The sequence below is a fragment of the Gopherus flavomarginatus genome, chromosome 24 (assembly GCF_025201925.1).
Source record: "Gopherus flavomarginatus isolate rGopFla2 chromosome 24, rGopFla2.mat.asm, whole genome shotgun sequence".
Lineage (NCBI taxonomy): Eukaryota > Metazoa > Chordata > Testudines > Testudinidae > Gopherus > Gopherus flavomarginatus.
Window position 1 is genome coordinate 951,338 of NC_066640.1, and position 23,432 is coordinate 974,769.

The window sequence follows — 23,432 nt, forward strand, 5'->3', positions numbered from 1 at the left end:
GAGGAGTGATGATGCCCAGCCAGAGGGGTGGCTGCTGCCCATTCTGTCAAGTGCTGTCATCTGCTAGCTGGCTTTGCTTTAGTGCCCTGGGTGGAGTCTGAGGCCCAGGGTAGGAGTCTGAGAGACTGGCTAGGGAATATGTTAATTGATGAGTGCCCTGTGAAAGGGCTACAGGGGGCAGGGAATCCTTCTGGAAAGGGGGCTGAGCACTTGCATTCCTCCCCAAGGAAGCGAACATGATCCTTATCGGCAGCGCGCATCCACCCCCGGACTGTGGGTTTGGTGGCTCTAGTAGGAAGGTTGGTTTCTGAGCTGGGCAGGTAGGTTTGATGGACTAACAAGGAAATTATTAGGCAGTGGTGTGGGGCTCACAGCTTGCTGCCAAGTACCCCACGGGTGGGAGGGTGTCAGTACATGGGGGCATTGGATTGTTATATGAAATAGTCTGGCCTGCGTTGGCTTGCAGAGCTGGGTGCTGGCATTGCATCAGCCCCAGCCCCCACAGCGGCACCCCCAATAGTTGCTGCCAAATGAGAGGTTTGGAATTAAAAAATCTCCCCCTTTGTCCCAGCATAGAGCTCAGCTGCAGGCCCCCGGCAGCCTGTCCTAGCCAGCCGGTGTTGGCCTTTCCTGCGTCACCAGTGCACCTTGTCCTGGCTCGGTGGCCTCTGCTGGCTTCGTTCTGTTATTGAGGTGCCTGACAAGGAATCCGCAATGGGGAAGTAAATGAGTGCGCCAGGATCGCTGGGGGGCGTAGAGACAGGCTGCATGGAATTGCACAGAACAAAGGTTAAAGGAGCTGCCTCAGCCAGCTGGCCTCTTGCTGTTTGTTTTCCCTCTCATGCCCCTTCATTTTCAGTCTCTGCCCTTTGCTTTTCTGGGCCATGAAGATGTCCCTTCCCCACTTGGGATGTGGTGAATCTCTGCTCCAGGTATTGGATTAAATCCTGTGACCAGCTAACGGCTGCCCCCTGTAGGCCACACTCAGAGCCACCTCTGAGGTTCTGGCAACTCAACCAAGGGCTGGATGGTTTCATGGGGGCCCTAAGCCAGGAGCCTCAGAGGGCAGGGCCAACAGAACTGCCCTGGTCCTTCCAGCTCCTAAGGTGCCCCCTTTTTGCTCTTTCCCAGTCAGTGGGTCCCCTGAGACTGGTTATTCCTTGAGTCACTGAGAACCTATGGACCAGGAGTAGAGACCAAACGCTAGAGGTGCTCAGCAACTGTCTGTTAAAATGTCAGTTGTTTTGTTCAGCTTGTTTGGCTTCTGGCTCTAGCTCAGTTGAGGGGAAGTTAAATAACAGAGTGAGGGTGCAGTGGCTCTGCAGCGCAGTGTTTGCAGACGTGCGCCTCCATATGCAGCTGTGATCCAGAGCCAGGTGGGGTTAGAGCTCAGCGCCACTCTTAGGCTGCGCTGAGAATAAAATCCCAACACCCTGTGGGCTCTTTCTTGATCACAACTGTGCATGGAGCAGGTGTGTCCCTGAGCGCTACGCTGAATAGGACCAGAATCACCTCTGGGCCGTCACTTGGCCTCAGGAGGGGTCATCCTGCTCTCTGCTCCTGCACAGGTGCATTATGGAGTCATGTGCAGCCTGAGGCTTGGACTGGGTGGGCACTGTCTTGTTCTAGCAAATCCTGTGTTCCTAAGAACAAAGCAGGATTTGTGAGCAGGAGTCTGCCCCCAGGAATGTTTAATAGCTGCAGGGACCAGCAGAGCCCAACCCACTCTGCTAGGAGACAGCATTGCAATCCCAGAATCCGAGGGCAGCTCCAGGCCAAGAGTATGTTGTATTGTGACCTGGGGAATCATTGTTGCTTAAATAACTCAGCAAGGGCTTTAAGTTGCCTTCTAAGCTGCACTAAGGTTAGAACATAACTTCTAATGGCACCCAGGGTTGGAACCAGTCCCACAACCTCCCGGACACCATGGCCAGGCAGCGGGCACTTACAGTAGATCAGCAGCCTGGAGACCTTTTGAAATCATTGGGCCTAGCCAGAAGCCTGTCCAGGAATCCCTAAGCAGGAGCAATGCCTGGACCACCCACCCAATTGCTGCATTAGCTCATGCTGTGCTCACCTGAAAGGGCTCTGGGCCCAGCCTGTGTTGTAATGTGGCACAATGGTACCTACTGGGAGCTCCATGGGTGGGGCTGCACTTTGGCCACGGTAGGCTGAAGGGTTGTCTCTGCACCAGATGTTCACCCTGGGTTGCATCCTGAAATCCTCAACCCCCCACTCAGCTGCTGGAGGCACCTAAATTTCCAGCAGCTGGTGCATAAAACTGCCTCAGTCCTGACACTGCTGAGCTGCTCTGCCCCTCCCTTTCACCTAGGCATCGCCCCATCGCCTATGGGCCCAATCTGGTAGATGTGGTCAGAAGGGTTGACCAGCTCAGGAGTTTTGGGGACTAGCTAAGTCTATTCAGCCCAGGTGTTTGGGCACTCCTCTGTGATACGGGCCAGCTGTTTTCAAATCCTTGCTGTGCTGGATTTAGGACCGGGGTCACCTGTCTTCCAGGCAAATGCCCTAAACACCCAGCCGTTGACTCTCCTGGGTGGGAGTCTCTCAACCTCTTGCTGAAGCTGTTTCCATGTGTATAACTAACTCCTGGTAGCCAGAGAGAACCCAGCGAGAGCTGTGGGGTGAGCGTGCTCCACGGGGAGGTGGGAGACAAGTCCTTGCTCCACCTCAGGAGGAGCAGGGATTTGAAAACTGGTTTCCCACCCCAGCTGAGTGCCCAAAGGACAAGGCATTGAGCTTTAAGGGAGGTGGGGGCTGCTTTGCCACTGAGGCTTTTCCTGAGAAAGGGCTGACTTGGCATTCTCAGCTGAACGCTTTGTCCGGCTAAGGACGACTGAAGACAGGTGCCACGTTAGCTTGGAGGAGCTGGGCTTATCCCCACTCCTTGGCATTACCCACTGGCTGACGTAGGCAGCTCCCTGCTCAGCACGCCAGCTGTTGAGCATCCCTGTCTTAGGTGAGTGACTCTCCCCTAAGGGTTCCTGTGAGTTACGCACTGCAATACTGCACATTGTGATACTAAAGTCCTGTCGTCCCTGGCATGGTGCTTGAGGCTGGCTGGGGCATGGGCAGGGGTACAGATCTGGGGCGGCTCTTCTGCCAGTGAGGAGCGTCCAAGGAATTGGGTCTTGGGTGGTCAAGCTGTGGTACAGTAGGTGGGTTTGGTTTGGTATCTTGTCAATGGCAGTCCAGCTCTGAAACCCCAAGGCAGAGAGTCTGCAGAGCCACCTCCTGGAGCGTCTGCAGGTGCCACTCATGGGCCTCTCTGGAAGGCCCTGCTGCATTAGCACCAGGGTGTAAATCACCTGCTTGGAGCCACTGCAGTGATAGTGAGGGGCTTTTTACTCTATGGAGCCTGGCTTTCCAGCAGATCAGGGCCACTCCAGCCCTCACACACACTGTGCTGCAGGGGCTTGGGTGAAACAGGCCACATTTATTTACAGGAGCCACTGTCTAGAATCGCACTGTTCTAGGCAAGCGAGCTCTGCTTGGTGCATGCCCTGGTGATGAATCGGAGCTGGTACAGAGCGTTTGGCTGCACCTGCTTTTGGCGTTGGGCCATCTTCACCCCTCGGCAGCATGAAGGAGTGTATGTGGGCTAAGGAAGTAGTGCTCCACGCGCTCTGGTGACCATTCCACCCCATGTTTCTCCTTCCCTGAGTGCAGAAATGCAGCTTCACAGCTTGAGGTTCTGCCCAATCCAGCCCCGGACGGCGGTGACTTTGGTGTAAACTCCAGGGAAGTATGGCCTTGCACAGCCATAGCCCCAGCTTGTGATTCCAGCTAGAAACCACCGCCCTGAGGGTTCCTTGCAGGCCAAAGGGCCACCGGCATCGCCCTGTGGAAAGAGGGAGACCAGTGTCAGGGCAAGAGACCCCAGCAGCCCTCAACATGCTGGGTGCCCCATGCCTGCATACTGCTTACAGATGCTCTTGCTCCCAGCAGCCGGTCCTGAGAGTCACCTTCTCAGGGGCCCAGCCCAGCTCCATGGGGACCTGCTCCCCACAACTCCCTGCCTCTGGGGTGGCTCTACACATGAGCTTGTGTACACAGGCTGTGGCCTGAGATTAGGGGTCTCTTGTGAGGAGAGAGGCCCTGGGAGTGGTGACTGGCAATGAAATGGAACAGTCGGGGGGGGTGGGGGGAGGAGATCTCAAGCAATCAGTGGGGGAGCAGGGCAATGGCCCAGCAAGGGAGAGGTTGGGCTGAGAGAAGTTTCTGCCCTGTGGGCCCAGCTCCAGGGATCCCTTGGCCAGTCTACTCACCGAGCAGCTGTCAATGGTGCCCTGCGGGAAGCCAGCACACACCATCCTGCCACTGATCTGGATGGGGTAGAATTTCTTGCAGGCCTGGTCGCCAATGAGGTTTACTGCAGCCTTTTGCAGGTGCTTGGACATGAGTCCTATAAAGACAAAGATCACTGTTAGCATGTGCACCTGACCCTGGAACTTGGGGAGCGAAGTGTCCTGTGATGCTTGGCCCATAGCCTGGGTGCCACATGCTGCAGCCAGCTCTTCTGGCATGCGGGTGAGCCTCGATTGGGGAAGGCTGAGCTCTCATCCTGCTAGGGCAAGTGTGCACTGGGCTCCTGGATTTGTTAGTCATGGGTTGTGTTGATGGGAATGGTACAGGTGTTCACAGGCAGATGATTTAGCTGGAGTGTGGGAATTAGGGATGGCACAGGCGACAGCCAAATGGGGGTGGTGCATGCATCAGAGCAGGGGGAGTGGGAGCACAGCTGTAAGAGACTGGCATGGATATTGGCTGCACTGGGTAGGTGGGTATATCATGGGAGGAACAAGCTAGAGGGTGTGTTGGTGTTGGCTGGAGGGGTATGGCACGGTGTGGGTGTTACCGGAGGGGTAGGGTGCAAACAGTGGCCAGTTGGGGCAGTGCATGCATTGACTGGATGCACAGGTGGCCATGCTGTACTGTGTACAGGACGGTACCATCTAAGTCCCCGGGGCCATACCTCCTTCCTTGGTGGCGCCCCAGCCTGTGATGAAACAGCGGGCCCCTTCCCTGAAGACGTGGGAGTTGTCCGGGAGGCAGATGGGCTTGGTGGTGCTGGTGAACCGCACAGCTGTGGCCAGCTCCAGCAGTGCCACGTCGTAGTCCAGTGTGTAGACGTTGTAGAATGGGTGCTTGTAGATGCGGAAGATTTTTTCCACTCTCCCGTCCGTGCCACTCAGGAAGGGCGTCCCCAGAACGGCCACCCACATCTTGGGCTCACTGTAGCTGCAAGGTGGGAGAGAGCAGTAGGGCTGTTTAGGAGGAGGCTCAGGACAGCCAGCAAGGGGGTCCATTCCTGCAGGCGCTTGGGGCTAGCATACGCCATGGCAGCGCTTGCTGAGTCGAACGAGGAAGCATTTGCCCCAGCCCTGAGCTCAGTGAAGGCCTAGTGGTCGGAAGTGCTGGCAGCAGCCCTCCCCTTGCCCAGGGTTTCAGTGGCAGTGCCCCATGACTGATTCTCCATGGTCCCTGCTCCAGGCAGTAGCTGTGTGGTGGGGCTCTGATATTGGGCACGAGTGCTGGCTTGGCAGCCTGGAACCTCCCCCAGGGCACCCTGTGCAAAGGGTCTGAGTGGAACCAGGAAGCATCCTGGAGGAGTGTTGGACGAGGAGGCTGAGGACACGTGGAGGAAGAGCTGAGCAGACCGCCTGCCTCTGGTGGGCCAGGCTGTGGTGACCCTGTCTCACTTACACGTCAAAGCAGTGAGCTGCTGAGAGCAGCCATTTGTCAGCAATGAGGACGGCCCCACACTTGTGCTCCTTCCGCTGCAGCCAGAGGCTGACCTGCCAGGGCCACTCGCCCCGGCTCGCTCCGCTGCCACCCACTATCTTGCTGAAGGCCACAGCAGGGGTCATGCCGCAATCTGAGACAGAGGGAGAAGGCAGCTGTTGGTTAAGCAGACATGAGAGTCAGCTCCCTCCTTGCCCCACAATGGGCAGGTTCCTGGGAGAGGCGTGGCCAGCCCACGGGGCAGTACGACAGCCAGGCCCATGAAGCTGCCCTAGGATGTTGGTGGGGTGGCCAGGGGGATTGGGGGAATGGCTGTGGGGGATGTGGGGAAGGAAGGAGCTGGTTAGCCAGATACGGAGTAAACTGGTTTTGCTGGTACCCTGGTGTGAAGGACCCAACGGCTGTCACGGAGGGGTTGGGTTGGGTTGGATGATCAAGGGCTGTTTCCTGCCCAGGCAGGCTGGGCCATCAGGCTCTATGGAGCTTCCCTCCTGCACTCCCAACCCCTCATCCCCAGCCCCAGATCATGGTCACACTTGAGTGGAGCAGCCTGAGGGTAAGTGGCGGGATGGGAGCGGGATGAGCGGCCTGGGGGTAAGCGGCGGGATGAGAGCGGGACGAGCGGCCTGGGGGTAAGCGGCGGGATGAGAGCGGGACGAGCGGCCTGGGGGTAAGCGGCGGGATGGGAGCGGGACGAGCGGCCTGGGGGTAAGCGGCGGGATGGGAGCGGGACGAGCGGCCTGGGGGTAAGCGGCGGGATGGGAGCGGGACGAGCGGCCTGGGGGTAAGCGGCGGGATGGGAGCGGGACGAGCGGCCTGGGGGTAAGCGGCGGGATGGGAGCGGGACGAGCGGCCTGGGGGTAAGCGGCGGGATGGGAGCGGGACGAGCGGCCTGGGGGTAAGCGGCGGGATGGGAGCGGGACGAGCGGCCTGGGGGTAAGCGGCGGGATGGGAGCGGGACGAGCGGCCTGGGGGTAAGCGGCGGGATGGGAGCGGGACGAGCGGCCTGGGGGTAAGCGGCGGGATGGGAGCGGGACGAGCGGCCTGGGGGTAAGCGGCGGGATGGGGGCGGGACGAGCGGCCTGGGGGTAAGCGGCGGGATGGGGGCGGGACGAGCGGCCTGGGGGTAAGCGGCGGGATGGGGGCGGGACGAGCGGCCTGGGGGTAAGCGGCGGGATGGGGGCGGGACGAGCGGCCTGGGGGTAAGCGGCGGGATGGGGGCGGGACGAGCGGCCTGGGGGTAAGCGGCGGGATGGGGGCGGGACGAGCGGCCTGGGGGTAAGCGGCGGGATGGGGGCGGGACGAGCGGCCTGGGGGTAAGCGGCGGGATGGGGGCGGGACGAGCGGCCTGGGGGTAAGCGGCGGGATGGGGGCGGGACGAGCGGCCTGGGGGTAAGTGGCGGGATGGGAGCGGGACGAGCAACAGGCCATAGGTGTCCACTTCCTGTCACAGCACTCACTGCAGTTGTGCTCGTCAGAGCCATTGCTGCAGTCAGTGACGCCGTCACACTCCGGGTTCGCTTTCCCAATGCAGCTCTTGCTGGAGCACTTGAAGGTGAAGCTGGTACAGGGCACCACTGGAAGGTGACAACCCACAGCCCACTCAACACGTGGCCTGCGGGGCTGGGCCTGTCTGATATCAGGCTGGATTGTTCGCTGCAACAGAATGTGCTTGCTGCATGGCAGGGGTGCTTGTCCCCCCCATACCCCACTGGTGCCTGCCATGCAGTTTGGGTGCCTTCCCCCTTCTCTGGTGACTGATGTGTGGTGGGGGCTCTCCCTCCCCATTCACAGGCACCCCAAGCCTAGCCCAAGTCTGTTACCTGAGAGCTGGCTGGGCCTAGCAGCCCCTGTGGTCTTGGGAGCAGCAGTGGTGGTTTTCCTGGGGGTAGCGGTTGGCTTGGTGGTAATTTGGCTGGCTGGGCTGGTGGCTGCCTCACTGCTGGGCTTGGCTGGGGAGCTGCTTGTGCTGGAGGTCCTGGCAGCTGCTGTGCTGGGTGAGGTGCCTGCTCCAGAGCTGAAGTTGGGCTTGGATGAGATGGCGTCTAGGATCCAGTCCTTGAGTTTGGTTATTCTGGAGTACACCCCCGGTCTCTTGGCCTGAGCACAGCCAATCCCCCAGCTTACAACACCGGCCAGGTAGAACAGGCCTGGGGTCTCCTCACAGGCCAGTGGTCCGCCCGAGTCCCCCTGGGGAGAAGCCAGGCAGTGACAGCTCGGTATACTCTTTCCAGAGCCCCTGAGGGAACTCCTCAAACAGAGGAACCGCCAGGTGCTACAGAGAAATGGACAAGAAACTGTATTGCACACTCGTGGAATATCCTGCTTGGGGGAATTTCACCCAGCCTCTCGAGGTCAGCTCATGCCCTGAGGCACCCATACCTCTCACCTCATCTAGTGTGACAGTGCACACTGTCTTGAGCTAATTCAATGGCCAGCTGTGTTTAGAATCTGAATGTCTGGGCCCCACTGATATGCTGTGGCATTGAGTTCCACAGGGTAACTATGTAAAACAATATTTCCTGTTTTGAGTTTTCAGTGCACTGCCCTTCCCTTGTATAGAACAGCCCCTTGTTCTCCTGTCAGGAGTGTTTGGGGTCAACAAGTGCAGCTCAGTGACGTGCCTTATGGCACTCAGCATGTCTACAGGCCTCCAGGAAGCTGTCACAGTCTCTCTAGACAACCCTATGGCCAGTCATTAGGGGCAGGGGCAGCATTTTGTCCCTGGGATCTTGAATATTCCTGTGGTGTAGCAGAATTGTGGTTTAGAAGGTCACTCACTAAACTGCATGGGGCTTCATTTACCTTCCCTAAGATAGTAAAGAGCCAAGCTACCCGCCGATCCTGGCAGATGGACTGTCCTCATCTGTCTATGTCAGAGGTGGGCAAACTTTTTGGCCCAAGCGCCACATCTGGGTATGGAAATTATATGGTGGGCCATGAATGCTCACAAAATTGGAGGTTGGAGTGCAGGAGAAGGTGAGGGCTTTGGTTGGGGGTGTGGGTTTTAGGGTGGGGCTGGGATGAGGGGTTGGGAGAGCAGGAGGGTGCTCCAGGCTGAGACTGAGGGGTTTGGAGGCAGGGGAATCAGGGCTGGGGTAGGGCACAGGAGGGAGTCGGGTGCAGGCTCCGGGCGGCATTTACCTCAAACAACTCCCAGAAGCAGCGGCATGTCCCCTCTCCAGCTCCTAAGCAGATGAGCAGCCAGGAGGGTCTGCATGCTGCCCCATCCATAGGTGCCACCCCTGCAGCTCCCATTGGCTGTGGTTGCCAGCCAATGGGAGCTGCGGGTGCCGTGTGCAGAGACTCCTGGCTGCCCCTATGTATAGGAGGCGGAGAGGGGACATGCTGCTGCTTCCGGGAGCCACATGGAGCCCCAGAATGCAGGGAGCGGGGCAAGCCCCCAACCCTGCTCCCTGGCTGGAGCAGGCAAGCCCCAGACCCCACTCCCCAGCTGGAGCTCAAGGGCCAGATTAAAATGTCGGAAGGGCTGGATGCAGCCACAGGCCGTAGTTTGCCCACCCTTGGTCCATGTAGATCTTGCTTACGGCAGCACGTAGACAAAACCTCTGGAAGAAGCACAGTTGCTGCACGGTCTGTCCCCACCTTCCCCCAAGGCAGATTCTGAGCTCACGAGCTCCCAGCAGCTCTCTGGGTCTTTCCAGGCCACCCTGGAAAGTGTCAAGAACTCCAAGGTTCTTACCTGGCATGAGTCAACCCTCCCCTCCAGGAAGCCTGCACAAATCATCCGGTCAGTGAGGGAGAAGTTGTAGAGAACATTGCAGGTCTTCTGGTCAATGATGCTGACAGAAGCTTTCTGCAGGCTCTCGGGCTTTGTGACTGCATGAAAACAAAGGGATTAGCAAGCATGGGGCTGCGAGGAGAAGGGGAGCTGATGCCCACTTGCTCAGGGCAGTCAGAGGCCAGATGGCAGCCTGCAGCTCTGACACAAGTGGGAGCCCAGATTCCAGGAGGCCATGCTCCACACTGAGTACAGCAGAGACCACTCTGAGCCTGCTGGGACTCAGCCTTGGTGGACTGTATTTCCTTCCACTCTGGGTAAGCTACAGCTGTGCAGCCCTTGGGTTTCTGTTATGCTGCCAGGCTGGCTCTTAGGGGGCTGGAGCCAGGCAGTGCTGCTCTCCAAGCTCAGCGACTGTGTAAGCAGGACCTGAACGAGCTCTCCCCTGACATCTAGTGATGTGCTGGGGGACAAGCCGTCAGGAACAGGCCGGGTTTGCATAGATGCCTGCCCTGCCTAGGTGTGCAGCAGATGGCTGTTTTGCCACAGGGATGAGTTTGGGCTGGTTTGGGGTCACAAATCCTCCTGTATTGAATGCTGTTCTCCTGAGGGACCAGTAAAGGGCAGCAGAACTGTGCTCAGTCAGGGCATGCTGTCACCTCAACTGAGCTCACTTGCTAAGCAGGGGAGGGCTGTCAAAACCCAGGGAAGCGGAGAGGGGGTGGCGCCAAATGTTCTGACCTCCATGGGACCCTCCCTTCTTTGGGGTTTAAGGATGATGCTGGTTGGATTCCATGGAGAGTCCTGACTGCTTGTCAGCGATTGCTGGGCTCACTGAGGGGCGGGCCACTAACCCTTGGAGCTGGAGTGGGGCCAGTGCTGCAGCAGAGTGGCTCCCTGCTACCCAGCGAGGTCACGGAGAGCTGGACTCAGGATGTGGCATCACACAGGTGGCCAGCAGCAGCAGGGGAGGCATTGCCTCCACAGGCGGGGCTGGCCCACGGGAATGCACCTTTGACCTCTGGGTCTTTGCTGACTAAAGGCAGCCAGCGGCGAGGGGGTGCAGTGCAGGGACAGGGGAGTGGTGGGTTCAAGGGACATTGGTTTGGACTTTAATACCACAAGGCAAAGGACACTGTGGGTAGCTAATGGTCAAGTGCTTTTGAACCCAATTGAATGCTGGGTTCCCTTGTGGGGGCAATGGATTCTGCCTGAAGGGGAGGGGCATGAGGCCTTGTCCCCTCCATGGCCACGCCTCTGACCCCCTCATCTCCCCCAAAGCACCACCTCCTGGCCAAGCCAGGCCAGGGAGCCTGGGTCCCTCCCTCTGCCCAGGATGGGGGGGGGCCGAGAGGAGCCCCTGGCCCATATCCCTGCCCCTGAGCCCCCCGCCCAGGGCAGGTGGAGGGTCCATGCTTCTCCAAAGCTGCCTGTGTGACTCTTACCCTGACCTGTCTCTGGCCTGGCTGGGGAATGGGGGCCTCCAGGGGAAGAGGAGGGGAAGGCGGTCAGGCCAGCTCCTTTGCCCCCCTGTTCTGGCACCCCTGGTTCCCCTTAGTATAAGCTTTATGCACAGACTCAGTGCTTGTGAGGGGGGAGTCTTGCCTCTCAGAGGCACCCAGGGGTGGTGTTTGGTTTTCCCAGGTTGCTGGGTCTGTTTTGTCTTGTTAAGAGGATCCCCTAGATATTGAACCTGCAGGCCCATGTTGCTGCTGCCACCGCTGCCTGGCAGAAGGGTTCCAGACCTTTAACTTTTTCTAGTGCCCAGGATCTCGGAAGCTTCTGGGTGGTCTCTGTCCCCTACCTAGCAGGGCAGTAGGCTCCCTTTGCTAGTGCATGTGCCTTAACCCAGTCCCTGTCCCCTCCCTAGTGTCTATCCTCCTGCCCAGCGCCATCAGGTCCAGGCTTAGATGTGAGCTTGAGCTGTCTGGGGCAGAGACCTCGTCAATGGCACCGGGTAGCCCCTGCCGTTCTCTTGGGCAGTTACAACGTGTAGACAGGCAATGCTCCAGCACACTCTGCCCTGGGCTCTGGCCAGCTGCCAGCTCCCTTCCTGAGGGCAGAGGGTGCTTCCTTGGCCCTGATTCTCTCCCTGGGGTCCCGGAGCTCATGTTGATTTCTGGCTGTCTCTGCTGGACACCCCTCTGCCTGTTCAGCTTGGGTGGATGCAGCCATTTGCTGCTCGGTCTCTCCCTAGCCCACAGTAGATCAATGGGTACATCACATTCATAGAACCATAGAATATCAGGGTCGGAAGGGCCCTCAGGAGGTCATCTAGTCCAACCCGCTGCTCAAAGCAGGACCAATCCCCAGACAGATTTTTACCCCAGTTCCCCAAGTGGCCCCCTCAAGGACTGAACTCACAACCCTGGGTTTAGCAGGCCAACGCTCAAACCACTGAGCTATCCCCCTTTACTCACTGTTGCCTTCTTTGACATTTCCCCATCCAGAAATCATGCACTTTTTGCCAACGGGAAACTTCTGCACAGCTAATGGGAGGCACACGGGTTGGATGAACTTGTTGAAATGAAGGGCGCTGGCCAGTTCTAGCACAGCCACGTCAAAGTCCAGGATGATGGGGTTGTAGGAGGGATGCTGCACCACTTTCTTTATACTGACTTTCACCGCGTTGCCGTCTGCACCAGCTAAGGATGTGGTACCCAGGTAGGCTTTCAGATATTCCAGCTTTGTCCTGCAAGTGCACAGTGTCCCCCCACCACACGGACACACACTGTGAATTCGAAACAGCTAACACTTGAGCATCTTATGAGGGTCAATAGGTTTCAGGGCCTGCAATGTGCTGTTCTGTGTGGACAGAACCTTGCGGGTTAATGTGCTCTTGTGAAAGGAGGCTCTTGCTTTTAGGTGACCTCTCCTTGGCTAGAGAGCAGCACAACTATCACCATTCAAAACAGCAATGCCATTACAAGGCTAATGCTCATCTGCCAAAGGCAGCCATATGGGATTCCTGCGGCTTCACTCCCCTGACAGCCGGGGCCTGTGGGGCGCTCTCAGGCTCAGCAGTCACCTTTCAGAACTGACTCTCTACCAAGGACTTGCTCTAGTGGAGGAGAAAACTGGAGCTAACTGGTTTCAAGCCCTACAAGTCCTTTTCTAAAGCAGCTAGTGAGGCTGTTCTGCACAGAGGAAGGGCTGGCCTGGATCAGGCTCGAAGGCTGTCCAGCCCAGTGTCTTGTCTCTGGCCAGCGCTAGGTGCTTCAGAGGAAGATGCAAGAAACCCCCAGTGGCAGACAAAGGGTAATCTGCCACCCATGAGGGTCCCGGTCTAAACCCTGTCAGAGACTGGTTTAAACCCTGAAGCACAAGGTTTCATTTCCCTCCAATATTCTTGTTGTTTTCATTAACTATTGTAACTCGGCCTATTCTTGTTGTCCACGATATAAAAGTCCAGTCTCTCTTTAAATCTTACTCAATTCTAGACCTCAATGACGTCCAGTCACACTAAGTTCCACAGTCTAATTATGTGTTTGTAGGGGTAAAAGCATTTCCCTTCATCGGGTTTTAATTTGTATTTTTCAGCTGAAAGGAGACAACTCTTGTCCTTGTGCTGTGAGACAGGGAGAACGATGCTCCTGACATATTTCTACACGATTCGTTATTTTGCTAGACTCTTATGTCCCTTCATCTAGTCTCCTCTCTAAGGCAAACAGTCTCAGTCTCTTCAACCTCTGATCCTAGGAGAGTTTTTCCAGTTTTGTTGCCCTTGGCTGAATCCTTTCTAATTCTGTACTAACTTTTTGAGATGGGGTGACAGTGCAGCACAGTTTCCAGATGGGGTCGCCTATTGATTTTTATAGTAACATTGTAATAGTTTTTGTATTCTCTTCCATCTCATTCCTTATGCATCCTAACCTTGTGTTGCCCTTTCCTCTAGCTTGGTTCGAGCACTCTGAAGTTCCTCATGTCCTCTCTGGTCCTGACTCACCTCAATAACTGTGTGTCATCTGCAAATTTTAATTCCTCACTACTCAACCCCCTTCCTGCATCATTAGTAAATGTATTGAAACACCCTGGGACCCAGTACAGTACCTTGAAGCACCTTCTCTTCACCTTCTGCCCTGGTGAACATTGGTGATGGATCCCTATTTCTTGTTCCTGAATCATGACAATACTTTGCCTCTCACCTCATGACCACTTAGTAACAAAAGCTCTCAGCAGCCCCAGATGATGCAGTGTGGCTGGCGCTGCAGAAACTGGAACACAACATACAGAGCTTTCAAGAGGAGATGGACTCTTACTGATTGAAGCAGTGAGCTGCCGACAGCAACCAGCGCTCCCCAATGACAGTGGCCCCACAGAAGTGTTTCGACCCCTCCTTCAGGCTGACCTGCCAGGGGATTTCTCCTCTGGAAGCCTCGATACCTCCCACGATCTTGCTGGGTTTTGAAAGCCCAGGTCGCCCTCCGCACTCTAAACAGAAGCCAAAGCACAGCCCATTAGTACTTTCGCTGCCTCTGGGGATAGGTAAGGAGGGAGCCCTGACCCTTGCTGGCTGGTGACCGCTCAGGGCCAAGTCAGGGACATTTATCTAAGTCCTTCCTGCCAAGCTTGCTGTTTCCACCAACAGATGCCCCACTACCCCAGGAGCTGCCCAGGTATAGCCACCCATGGTCATCTCCAGGCTTCCACCAGGACCCTTAAGCCCCTTCATTCTCAGCGGCAGCGTGCTGGGATGGGGCTTAGAGTCACTGGGGCCCGCACTCCAGTGCCCCCTCATACCCATGAGCCTCCACCAAATGCCCGAAACTGAAGGAACACCCAAAATCTGCCTCCTCCCTCAGAGCCCGTCTGAGGGGTGGCCAAGAACCAGGTGCCATGAGCTGACACACACAGGCTGGCTTCCAGAGCTTGTCCTGCTCCCTGGCTGGTGTGGGATGCAGGACTCTCTTTGGGTGCAGAAGTAGGCTTTGAACTGTCAGGAGATCTTTGAGTGGCAAAGGACAGTGAGGGCCTTGGGAGCAAGCACAGCCACGTGCAGTTCTGCTACCTCAGCCACTGTGCTCAGGGCATGGAGAGAATTCCTGGTGTTTCCCCAGGGTAAGGGCTGGCAGTAACACTGCCAAGATCCCAACACAGCTGCAGCTTCAAGCTATGAAGCGCCTGATCTTCAGAGTGCAAAGTGTGCACAAAACTGCATGTGCCGCTGAGATCCTAGGGAAGCCCACTGCTGGGGCTCAGGGGCTCAGGGCACTTCCCAGCAGAGGCTGCGCTTTGTGTTTAAGGCTCATGTGGGCCACGCTGGACACAACAGAAAAGGCTGTTCCAGTTCAGTGGAAAGGCAGAGTCCTGAACTTCAGGCCTGGGAAGATCATTGTAACTAGACAGCCCGACCCTCCCAGCACCTTGTGGACGGGAAGCAGTAGCTGACTTGCTGGCAGCGGGCACTGATAAGGTGGTGGACACAGGTCTGTGTTTGCTCGTGGTGGTGTTGCTGATCCCTTCCATGGTGGCAGCATCAGTGCTTGTGCTAGAAAGTGTCGTTGGGACAGTGAGGGCTGTGGGTATGGGGAAGGTGGAGATAGCATCAAGGATCCAGTCTCGGAGTTGGGTCACTCGGGCATAGACTCCAGGCCGCTTGGCTTCAGCACAGCCAATTCCCCAGCTCACGATACCAGCCAGGAAAAACTTGCCCGATGGCTCTTCACAAACCAAGGGGCCACCAGAGTCACCCTGCAAGAGACAAAGAGCATGTGTCACCAGAGTCAGGGGCCAACGCCAGACTGGGCACCATGCACTCCGCCTCCCTACACTATGCTCTGAGTCCTAACCTGGTGTCCAGCATTGCTGTGTGCTGCGAAAGAGTTTCTGTGTCCCACCCCACAGCTGGCTGCATTTTAGGGGTGGGTGAAGGATCTGAAATCTGTAATGTATTTTGGGATCTGCCTGGATGAAACAGATTAAGTGAATGTAATTAGTGGAGACACTTAGCTGTGGAGTGGCCTCTCAAGTGGCCAGCCTTAAATCTGAGCCCTTGCTGCACATCAAGGGGGAAATCATCTTTCCAGTGACCTAGGTCAATAGCTTCCAGCTCCTAATAGTCTCCTTATTAATGAGACTGACCATCAAGTCTTAGGTCAACCTTCATTTTCCTCACTGGGCCCAGTGCTCCTCCTGGGCTACTGGCTGTTACTCATCTGGGCTGTATACAGAGCACATGTCTGAGGCTTTCCTGTTCGCCACGTGCTAAAGGGAAAGAGACGATGTTTCATCAGTTTGCCCTAAGGTTTCAGATTTGATCTTTGGCCCTACTGTGTCATTGCTGGGCAGATGCATCTGGAGCAGTCAAGCTACAACGTAACAAAGATTACTTTCCAACCTCAAGCCTTTTGCAGCCCATTTAGGCTCTGACACTGCATCCATCCCCATGGTATCTGAGAGCGTCTCAAAGTTAGCCAGTGCTGCAAAGATCTATCTTCCTCTAGGCTGCTCCAAGGAGGGCAAGGCTGGCTGTGGGCTTGTGGGTGGACTGTGACTGTGGGCGGGCCAGGTTGCAGGAGTGGGCTAGGCAGTTTGCCGTGCCCAGGCTGAGGGGTTTGCTGCAGAATTAAAGGGCATTTTCCCTTAATGGATTTTCATGTTTTCATAGAATCATATAAGATTAGGGTTGGAAGAGATCTCAGAAGGTCATCTAGTCCAGTCCCCTGCTCAGAGCAGGACCAACACCAACTAAATCATCCCAGTCAAGGCCTTGTCAAGCCAGGCCTTAAAAACCTCAAAGAATGGAGATTCCACCACCTCCCTAGGTAACCCATTCCAGTGCTTCACCACCCTCCTAGTGAAATAGTTTTTCCTAAAATCCAACCTAGATCTCCAGCACTGCAACTTGAGACCATTGCTCCTCGTTCTGTCATCTACCACACTGAGAACAGGCAAGCTCCATCCTCTTTGGGTAGTTGAAGGCTGCTATCAAATTCCCCCTCACTCTTCTGCAGACTAAATAAGATTAATATATAATTCATAGAATATCAGGGTTGGAAGGGACCTCAGGAGATCATTTAGTCCAACCCCCTGCTCAAAGCAAAACCAATCCCCAACTAAATCAATAGTTCCCTCAGCCTCTCCTCATAACTCATGTGCCCCAGCCCCATAATTATTTTCATTGCTCTCCACTGGACTCTCTCCAATTTCTCCACATCTCTTCTGTAGTTGGGGAACCAAAACTGGACACAATACTCCAGGTGTGGCCTCACCAGTGCCGAATAGAGGGGAATAATCACTTTCCTCGATCTGCTGACAGTGCTCCTACTAATACAGCCCAATATGCTGTTGGCCTTCTTGGCAACAAGGGCACACTGTTGACTCATATCCAGCTTCTCATCCACTGTAACCCCCAGGTCCTTTTCTGCAGATCTGCTGCTTAGCCGGTTGGTTCCCAGCCTGTAGTGGCACATGGGATTCTTCCTTCCTAAGTGAAGGACTTGTTGAACCTCATCAGATTTGTTTTGGCCCAATCCTCCAATTTGTCTAGGTCACTCTGGACCCTATCCCTACCCTCCAGTGTATCTACCTCTCCCCACAGCTTAGTGTCATCTGCGAACTTGCTGAGGGTGCAATTAATCCCATCATCCAGATCATTAATGAATATGTTGAACAAAACCGGCCCCAGGACCGACCATGGGGCACTCCGCTTGATACCAGCTGCCAACTAGACATCGACCCGTTGATCACTACCTGTTGAGCCCAATGATCTAGCCAGCTTTCTATCCACTTTATAGTACATTCATCCAATCCATAGTTTTTTAACTCGTTGGCAAAAATACTGTGGGAGACCATCTCAAAAGCTTTGCTAAAGTCAAGATATATAACATCCACTGCTTTCCCCATATCCACAGAGCCAGATATCTCCTCATAGAAAGCAATTAGACTGATCAGGCATGACTTGCCCTTGTTGAATCCATGTTGACTGTTCCTAATCACCTTCCTCTCCTCCAAATGCTTCAGAATGGATTCCTTGAGGACCTGCTCCATGATTTTGCAAGAGACTGAAGTGAGTCTGTAGTTCCCTGGGTTCTCTTTCTTCCCTTTTTAAAATATGGGAGCTCCCAATCGCCACGAATTTTCAAAGATAGTGGCCAATGGCTCTGCAATCACATCAGCCAACTCCCGCAGCACCCTGGGATGCATTAGATCTGGACCCATGGACTTGTGCACGTCCATGTTTTCTAAATCGTCCTCAACCTCTTCTTTCACCACTGAGGGCTGCTCACCTCCTCCCCATACTGTGTTTCCCAGTGCAGCAGTCTGGGAGCTGACCTGGTCTGTGAAGACTGAGGCAAAAAAGGCATTGAGTACTTCAGCTTTTTCCACATCATCTGTCACTAGGTTGCCTCTGCCATTCAGTAAGGGTCCCACCCTTTCCCTGACCACCTTCTTGTTGCTAACATACCCGTAGAAACCTTTCTTGTTACCCTTTACCTCCTTTGCTAGCTGCAACTCCAGTTGTGCCATGGCCTTCCTGATTACACTCCTGCATGCTCTAGCAATATTTTTATACTCCTCCCCAGTCATCTGTCCACGTTTCCACTTCTTGTAAGCTTCTTTTTTGAGTTTAAACTCACCGAAGATTTCAGCTTTAAGCCAAGCTGGTCGCCTGCCATATTTGTTATTCTTTCTGCACTTCGGGATGGTTTGTTCCTGCCCCCTCTTTAAAATAAGTCAGCTCTTCTGGACTCCTTGCTCCCTCATATTAGCCTCCCAGGGGATCTTGCCCATGAGGTCCCTGAGGGAGTCAAAGTCTGCGTTTCTGAAGTCCAGCGTCCATATTTTGCTACTCTCCTTCCTTCCTTTTGTCAGGATCCTGAACTTGACCTTCTCATGTTTTGGGGGTTTTTTTTGTTACAATCTGTAAATTTCCTGGCTGGTTTTCTCTCTTTGCCTCCATGTGGCACATGATGTTATTTCCCTTGTGCCTGTGGTCCTAGCTGTGATCAAGGAGCATTCAGGCTACTTCTTTGTAGGCATCCTAGCAGCGCCCCGATGCCAGCAGCACTTCCAGGAGAGGCAGAGCAAAAGCCCCCGAAGAGTGGCTTTGGTTTGATTTGCACCATCTTGGCAGCAAACGTGTTTCACAAGCATAGACATTTAGAATTGGCAGGACTTTCCCAGGTTGAGTCTTTGCAGTTAGTAGCTCCTTGCCCTGATATACGGGCTTCCATCCAAAGGCCTTTGAACCATTCACTAACAGGAATGAATTAACCCTCCTGCAGCAAGGCAGCTTAGTACCAAGATTCCAGTTTAACGCAGGGGAAACAGGCACAGAGACATTAGCTGATTTGCTCAAGGACATGTAGCAAAAATCAGTCACAGAGCCTTTTCTGAGGCTAGGTATACCCAGCTTCTCCACCCGAAGAGCAGAGCACAGCTGCACCTTCTTCCCTGCACCGCGGGCCAAGCTGGGCTCCCCGCCATCCCTGGGACTCTCAACGGCGGCACAGGCAGCCAGCCCCCCTGTGCTCGCTGCCGCCGCCGCTGCTGAGAGCCCGGCTCGGCCCCCGGAGCGGGGAAGAAGGTGCAGCTGCTAGCGCTTTACTCTCCCCTTCCCTGCTCCGCTGCCGGCTGCTCTCCCAGAGAGAGGGACTGGCCATGCCACGGGTGGCCCCTCTGGAGCCTGGAGGCAGGGAGCAGAATCAGCCTTGTGCTCCGCTGTTTAAAAAAAATTGGGGGGGCACTGCTTTTTGGCACCTCCAACCACTTGGCGCCCTGGGCGGCCACCTAGTCCGCCTAGTGGTTGCACCAGCCATGCCTCTGGGGCATCTGGCATTGGCCACTGTCAGCAGACAGGATACTGGGCTGGATGGACCTTTGGTCTGACCCGGTCTGGCTGCTTTTAGTGGCACTGCAACCTTTTGAGGCTTCGCCCAGGAATGTAGACTCTAGGCACATGCCTAGTTTGCCTGTGTGTTCATCCAGCCCTTGCAAAGGCGGTGGCTGCTCAGAGTTCACCCCCTCGGGGTGGACAGATGCAGCTGGCTAGTGTAACAAGTGTCAGTGCCTTTAGCTGGGCAGGGGTCTGTAATGGGCCGCTTGCAGGGGCTGAGTGTGTGACTGGAAGGGAACGAGCTGCTGCCCTGGGAGTGGATGCCCACAACACCACTGCCCGGTGCTGAGAGAGGCCCCTCCTCACCTGACAGGAGTCGATTTTCCCCTCCAGGTAGCCAGCGCACATCATCCTGTCGGTGAGGGTGTGGCTGTACAGGCTAGTGCACAGGGCCTGGTCCAGTAGCTCCACTGTCGCCTTCTGCAAGGTCTCTGGTTTCACCACTCGTGGGAAGAGACAAGGCAATAAACTCGATCTGCCAAGATCCCTGAGCCTACGGGCCCCTCCTCCCTGCAGAATCAGCCGCACACCAAGCGACTGGATTGGGAGCTGCCAGCATAGCGGCCAAACACCACAACCCCATGGCTGCCTGTCCCAGCTCCACACAGCTGCCAAGAATCCCCTCCCACACCCCAACCCCCTACCCCAGCCCAGAGTCCCCTCCCACACTCAAACTCCCTCCCAGAGCTCGCACCTCCCCAACACCCCAACTTCCTGCCCCAGGCCTGAGCCCCCTCCTGGAACCCCAACCCCTCATCTCTGGCCCCACCCCAGAGCCCACAGCCGGAGCCCTCACCCTCCCACATCTGAACCCCCTGTCCCAGCCCGGAGCCACCTCCTTCACTCCAAACCCCTCATCCCTGGCCTCCCCTAGAGCCCACCCCCACCCCTCCAACCCTCTGCCCGAGTCTGCTAAAAGTGAGTGAGGGTGGGGGAGAGTGAGCGATGGAGGGACGTGGGATGGAGAGAGCAAGAGCAGGGCCTCAGAGAAGGGGCAGGGAAAGGGTGTTCCATTTAGTGCAATTAGAAAGTTGGCACCCCATGTGCACCCTCTCCCCTGGCCCTTCACAGGGTGTACCTCCTCCTCCCTCCTCACTCCTCAAGATTTCCCCACAGCCCTTCTTGGGGTGTGCCCCCTTCCCCCCCCACCCATGGCCCTGCTCAGGGTGGGCCCCCTGGCTTTTCTTGGGTCCCCCCACCTCTGGCCCTTCTCAGGAGTCCCCACCCTCTCCTCTTCCCTGCTGTTCTTGGGTGCCCCACCCCAAGGCTTACAGAAGTCTTCCTTGAGATAGCCCCAGCCAGAGATGAGGCACTTCCTGCCGGCTGGGAAGCGGTGCCCAGGGCCTGGCAAGCATGCAGGCTGGATATACTTGTTAAAGGGCACAGGGCTGTCGAGCTCCAGCACAGCCACATCAAAGTCTGCGGTGTCGGTGTTGTAGGAGGGGTGTTGGATGATGCGGTCCACGCCGGCTTTCACGGTGCTGCTGTCTGAGCCGCTGAGGGAGATGGTTCCCATGTAGGCGGCCCAGACCGCTGGGTCCTGAAACCTGAAATGCACAGACGTGTGATCCTTTCCAGGCTGCCCCTGCACAGCTGCTGTGTGTGTCAAAAGTGAGGCATGGCACTAGCAGAGGCTGCTGGGCCTTGACCTGAGCCACAGCCAAATGCCCCTCCATGTCCCAGTGCCCTGCCCTCATGGCACAGCCTGTCTCCATGGTGCTGCTGTGCCAGGCTACATGGGCTCAGACTGGAGGTGCCCAGGGCTGGATTTACACCTTATGGACCCCTAGGCTCAGCATCTCAGCACCCTCCTGACTACAGCTGCCCTGCACCTTGCACACAGTTTCAGCGTGGTAAGGTGCCCCTAGAACACTGGCACCCACAGGCACATGCCTACTGTGCCAATAGGCACTCCGGCCCTGCCTAGCCAGTACAGCAGGAAGCAGAAGCCCAGCTGAGATGTGGCAAGAGGCTGAATGTGGGGCTAGCGCAGTGCTTCTGAACCCACGGGCTGCTTGCGGCCTAATCCTATGAGCCATCCTCAGGGCCATACAGGTAGAGTATATATATATAGTGTGTGTGTGTGTGGATGCAGCCCCCATGACACATAGCGAGCCGCGTATGTGACCCACGATGGTAAACAGATTGAAACGCACTGGGCTAGATGGCTTCTCAATCTGTTCCCTTCCCTGATCTCGGCTCTGCCCATGGGACGGCAGGGGGTCAGGGAAGGTGCCATGGCCAGGGTCGTACTCATTGAAGCAGTGAGCTGCAGACACCAGCCACTTCTCAGTGAGGATAGTTGCGCCACAGAAGTGTTCGTTGTTCTCCCTCAGGCTGACTTGCCACGGGAACTCCCCTCTGGAGGCCTCGGTGCCGCCCACGATTCTGTGGGCTGTCTGCATGGTGGGGCGGCTCCCACAGTCTGAAAGGCAGAAGAGACTTTGTGTGAGCTCTGCAAACTCCCTCACGCCAGCCATGGGTGCAGACAGAGGCAGGTGGGCGCTGCAAACCTGCCCCCAGCAGCCTTCACTGGGGAAGGGGATGGATTCATTTCAGCAAAGCATACACCATGGCCCCGCCCGCTGAATCCTCTGGCGAGCGAGGCCATAGGAGCATATTTTAAATTACTGCTGTATATACTCAATCATAAGCCGGTTCATTTATAAGCCACCTTCCCCCCTCGTCCTCCCCCGCAAGATGGATAAGTAAAAATGGAAAATTTTTATAACCCGTTCATAAGCCGATCCTATAATTCAGGGGTCAGCAAACTTCGGATCCTGGCCATCAGGATAAGCTGCTGGTGGGCCAAGATGGTTTGTTTACCTTGAGCATCCGCAGGCATGGAGGTAAACCAAGCATCCCAGGGCACCAGCTGCTAACCCTGACAGGCTGAGCCAGCAACTGGTGGGACATTTTTTTTTTTGGAGGGGGAGGTAGAAGCTGGGAGTCAGTGCAGTAAACCCTGTGACCCCCCCGCACATGATCCCACCCCTAGCCCAGGACCCATCCCATCCCTGCCCACTTTATCTGGGGAGGGCCAGGGGAGGATGTCTCTGACCTGGCTGGAGCTGCTCCGGCGGGCCCGACCGGATGGCACAGCTGCAGCATGTTCCAGCGGGCTGAGTCATGTGGCACGGCTGCATGTGTTCCTGTGCCCGGGTTGCGTGGCCTCAGCCTGCTCTTGGGGGCAGGGCCAAGCCTGCCAGCCCCGAAGCTGCAGCTCTTCGGAGTCTCGGGGAAGAGCAGCATGGCCAGAAGTGGAAAGACTCTGGCCCCGCCTCTGATTCTGCTGGCTGTGCTGCCTCTCCCTGCTCCCTCTGTTGGGGGGAGGGGCTGGGTCCCACCTCTCCCTCTCTATACCCATTCATAAGCCGTCCTCCTTCTCTGGTGCTTCCCTTTTTTACTAAAAAAATGTGGTTTATGAATGAGTATATATGGTACTCTTGGAGTAGATCGAGGAGGCCACGGGACTGGTGAGGACCCACATAGTAGAGACATACAAACACCCACAGAATGAGAATGGATGAGGACCCACGCAGCAGGGATGGGTTGCCAGGTGCCTGGTTTAGACTGAAAAGCCCAGTCGAAAAGGGGACTTGGCAGTGTCCAATCAGATGTACTGACTGGACACCAAAAGTTCGGTTACCACAGGCATGGACTGGGGGAGGTGTCAGGTCATCAACCCCAGCCAGACCCTGCTCAGCTGGGGCCGCCTTCTACCTGCATCTCATGGGCAGGCAGGCTCCACATCAGGCTGCAGCTCCGGAACAGAGGGAGTCCAGCTGAGGGGGTGGGAGAGGGAGGTGGAGAGGATTCAGCTACAAGGAACTGGGTGTGGGGACAGCAGCAAGTGACGCGGAGAGGGGAGCGAAGCGAACAGGAAGCGAGGCCTCAGGCGAAGAGGCAGAGCAGGGGTGGAGCCTTGAGGGAAGCAGTGGGGCAGGGGATTCTGGTTGTCAGGCGTTATAAAGTTGGCAACCCTAGTAGGAACGGGCAAGGATCCATGCAGTGGGATGTATGGTTCGTGAACAGTTTCCTCACCAGGAACCAGTGTTCCTTATGGTCATCCAGTTAGGGAATGGAATC

At 56.1% G+C, this 23,432-nt stretch overlaps 1 protein-coding gene across 1 annotated transcript in view; it reads right to left on the reverse strand.

Moving 5' to 3' along the window:
- Window positions 1-3,517: 3,517 nt before the first annotated feature.
- Window positions 3,518-23,432, reverse strand: part of TMPRSS9 (transmembrane serine protease 9) — a 117,273-nt gene continuing 97,358 nt past the window's right edge. Inside the window, exons 8-20 of the mRNA XM_050933698.1 lie at window positions 21,597-21,768; window positions 20,616-20,890; window positions 19,650-19,786; window positions 14,869-15,196; window positions 13,765-13,936; window positions 11,926-12,197; window positions 9,467-9,603; window positions 7,587-7,953; window positions 7,224-7,340; window positions 5,725-5,896; window positions 4,994-5,259; window positions 4,287-4,423; window positions 3,518-3,859 (exon numbers count right to left, since the gene is read on the reverse strand). Coding sequence (XP_050789655.1) covers window positions 3,698-3,859; window positions 4,287-4,423; window positions 4,994-5,259; window positions 5,725-5,896; window positions 7,224-7,340; window positions 7,587-7,953; window positions 9,467-9,603; window positions 11,926-12,197; window positions 13,765-13,936; window positions 14,869-15,196; window positions 19,650-19,786; window positions 20,616-20,890; window positions 21,597-21,768 — 2,714 coding nt within the window. The 3' untranslated portion in view covers window positions 3,518-3,697. The remainder of the gene's footprint in view (window positions 3,860-4,286; window positions 4,424-4,993; window positions 5,260-5,724; window positions 5,897-7,223; window positions 7,341-7,586; window positions 7,954-9,466; window positions 9,604-11,925; window positions 12,198-13,764; window positions 13,937-14,868; window positions 15,197-19,649; window positions 19,787-20,615; window positions 20,891-21,596; window positions 21,769-23,432) is intronic.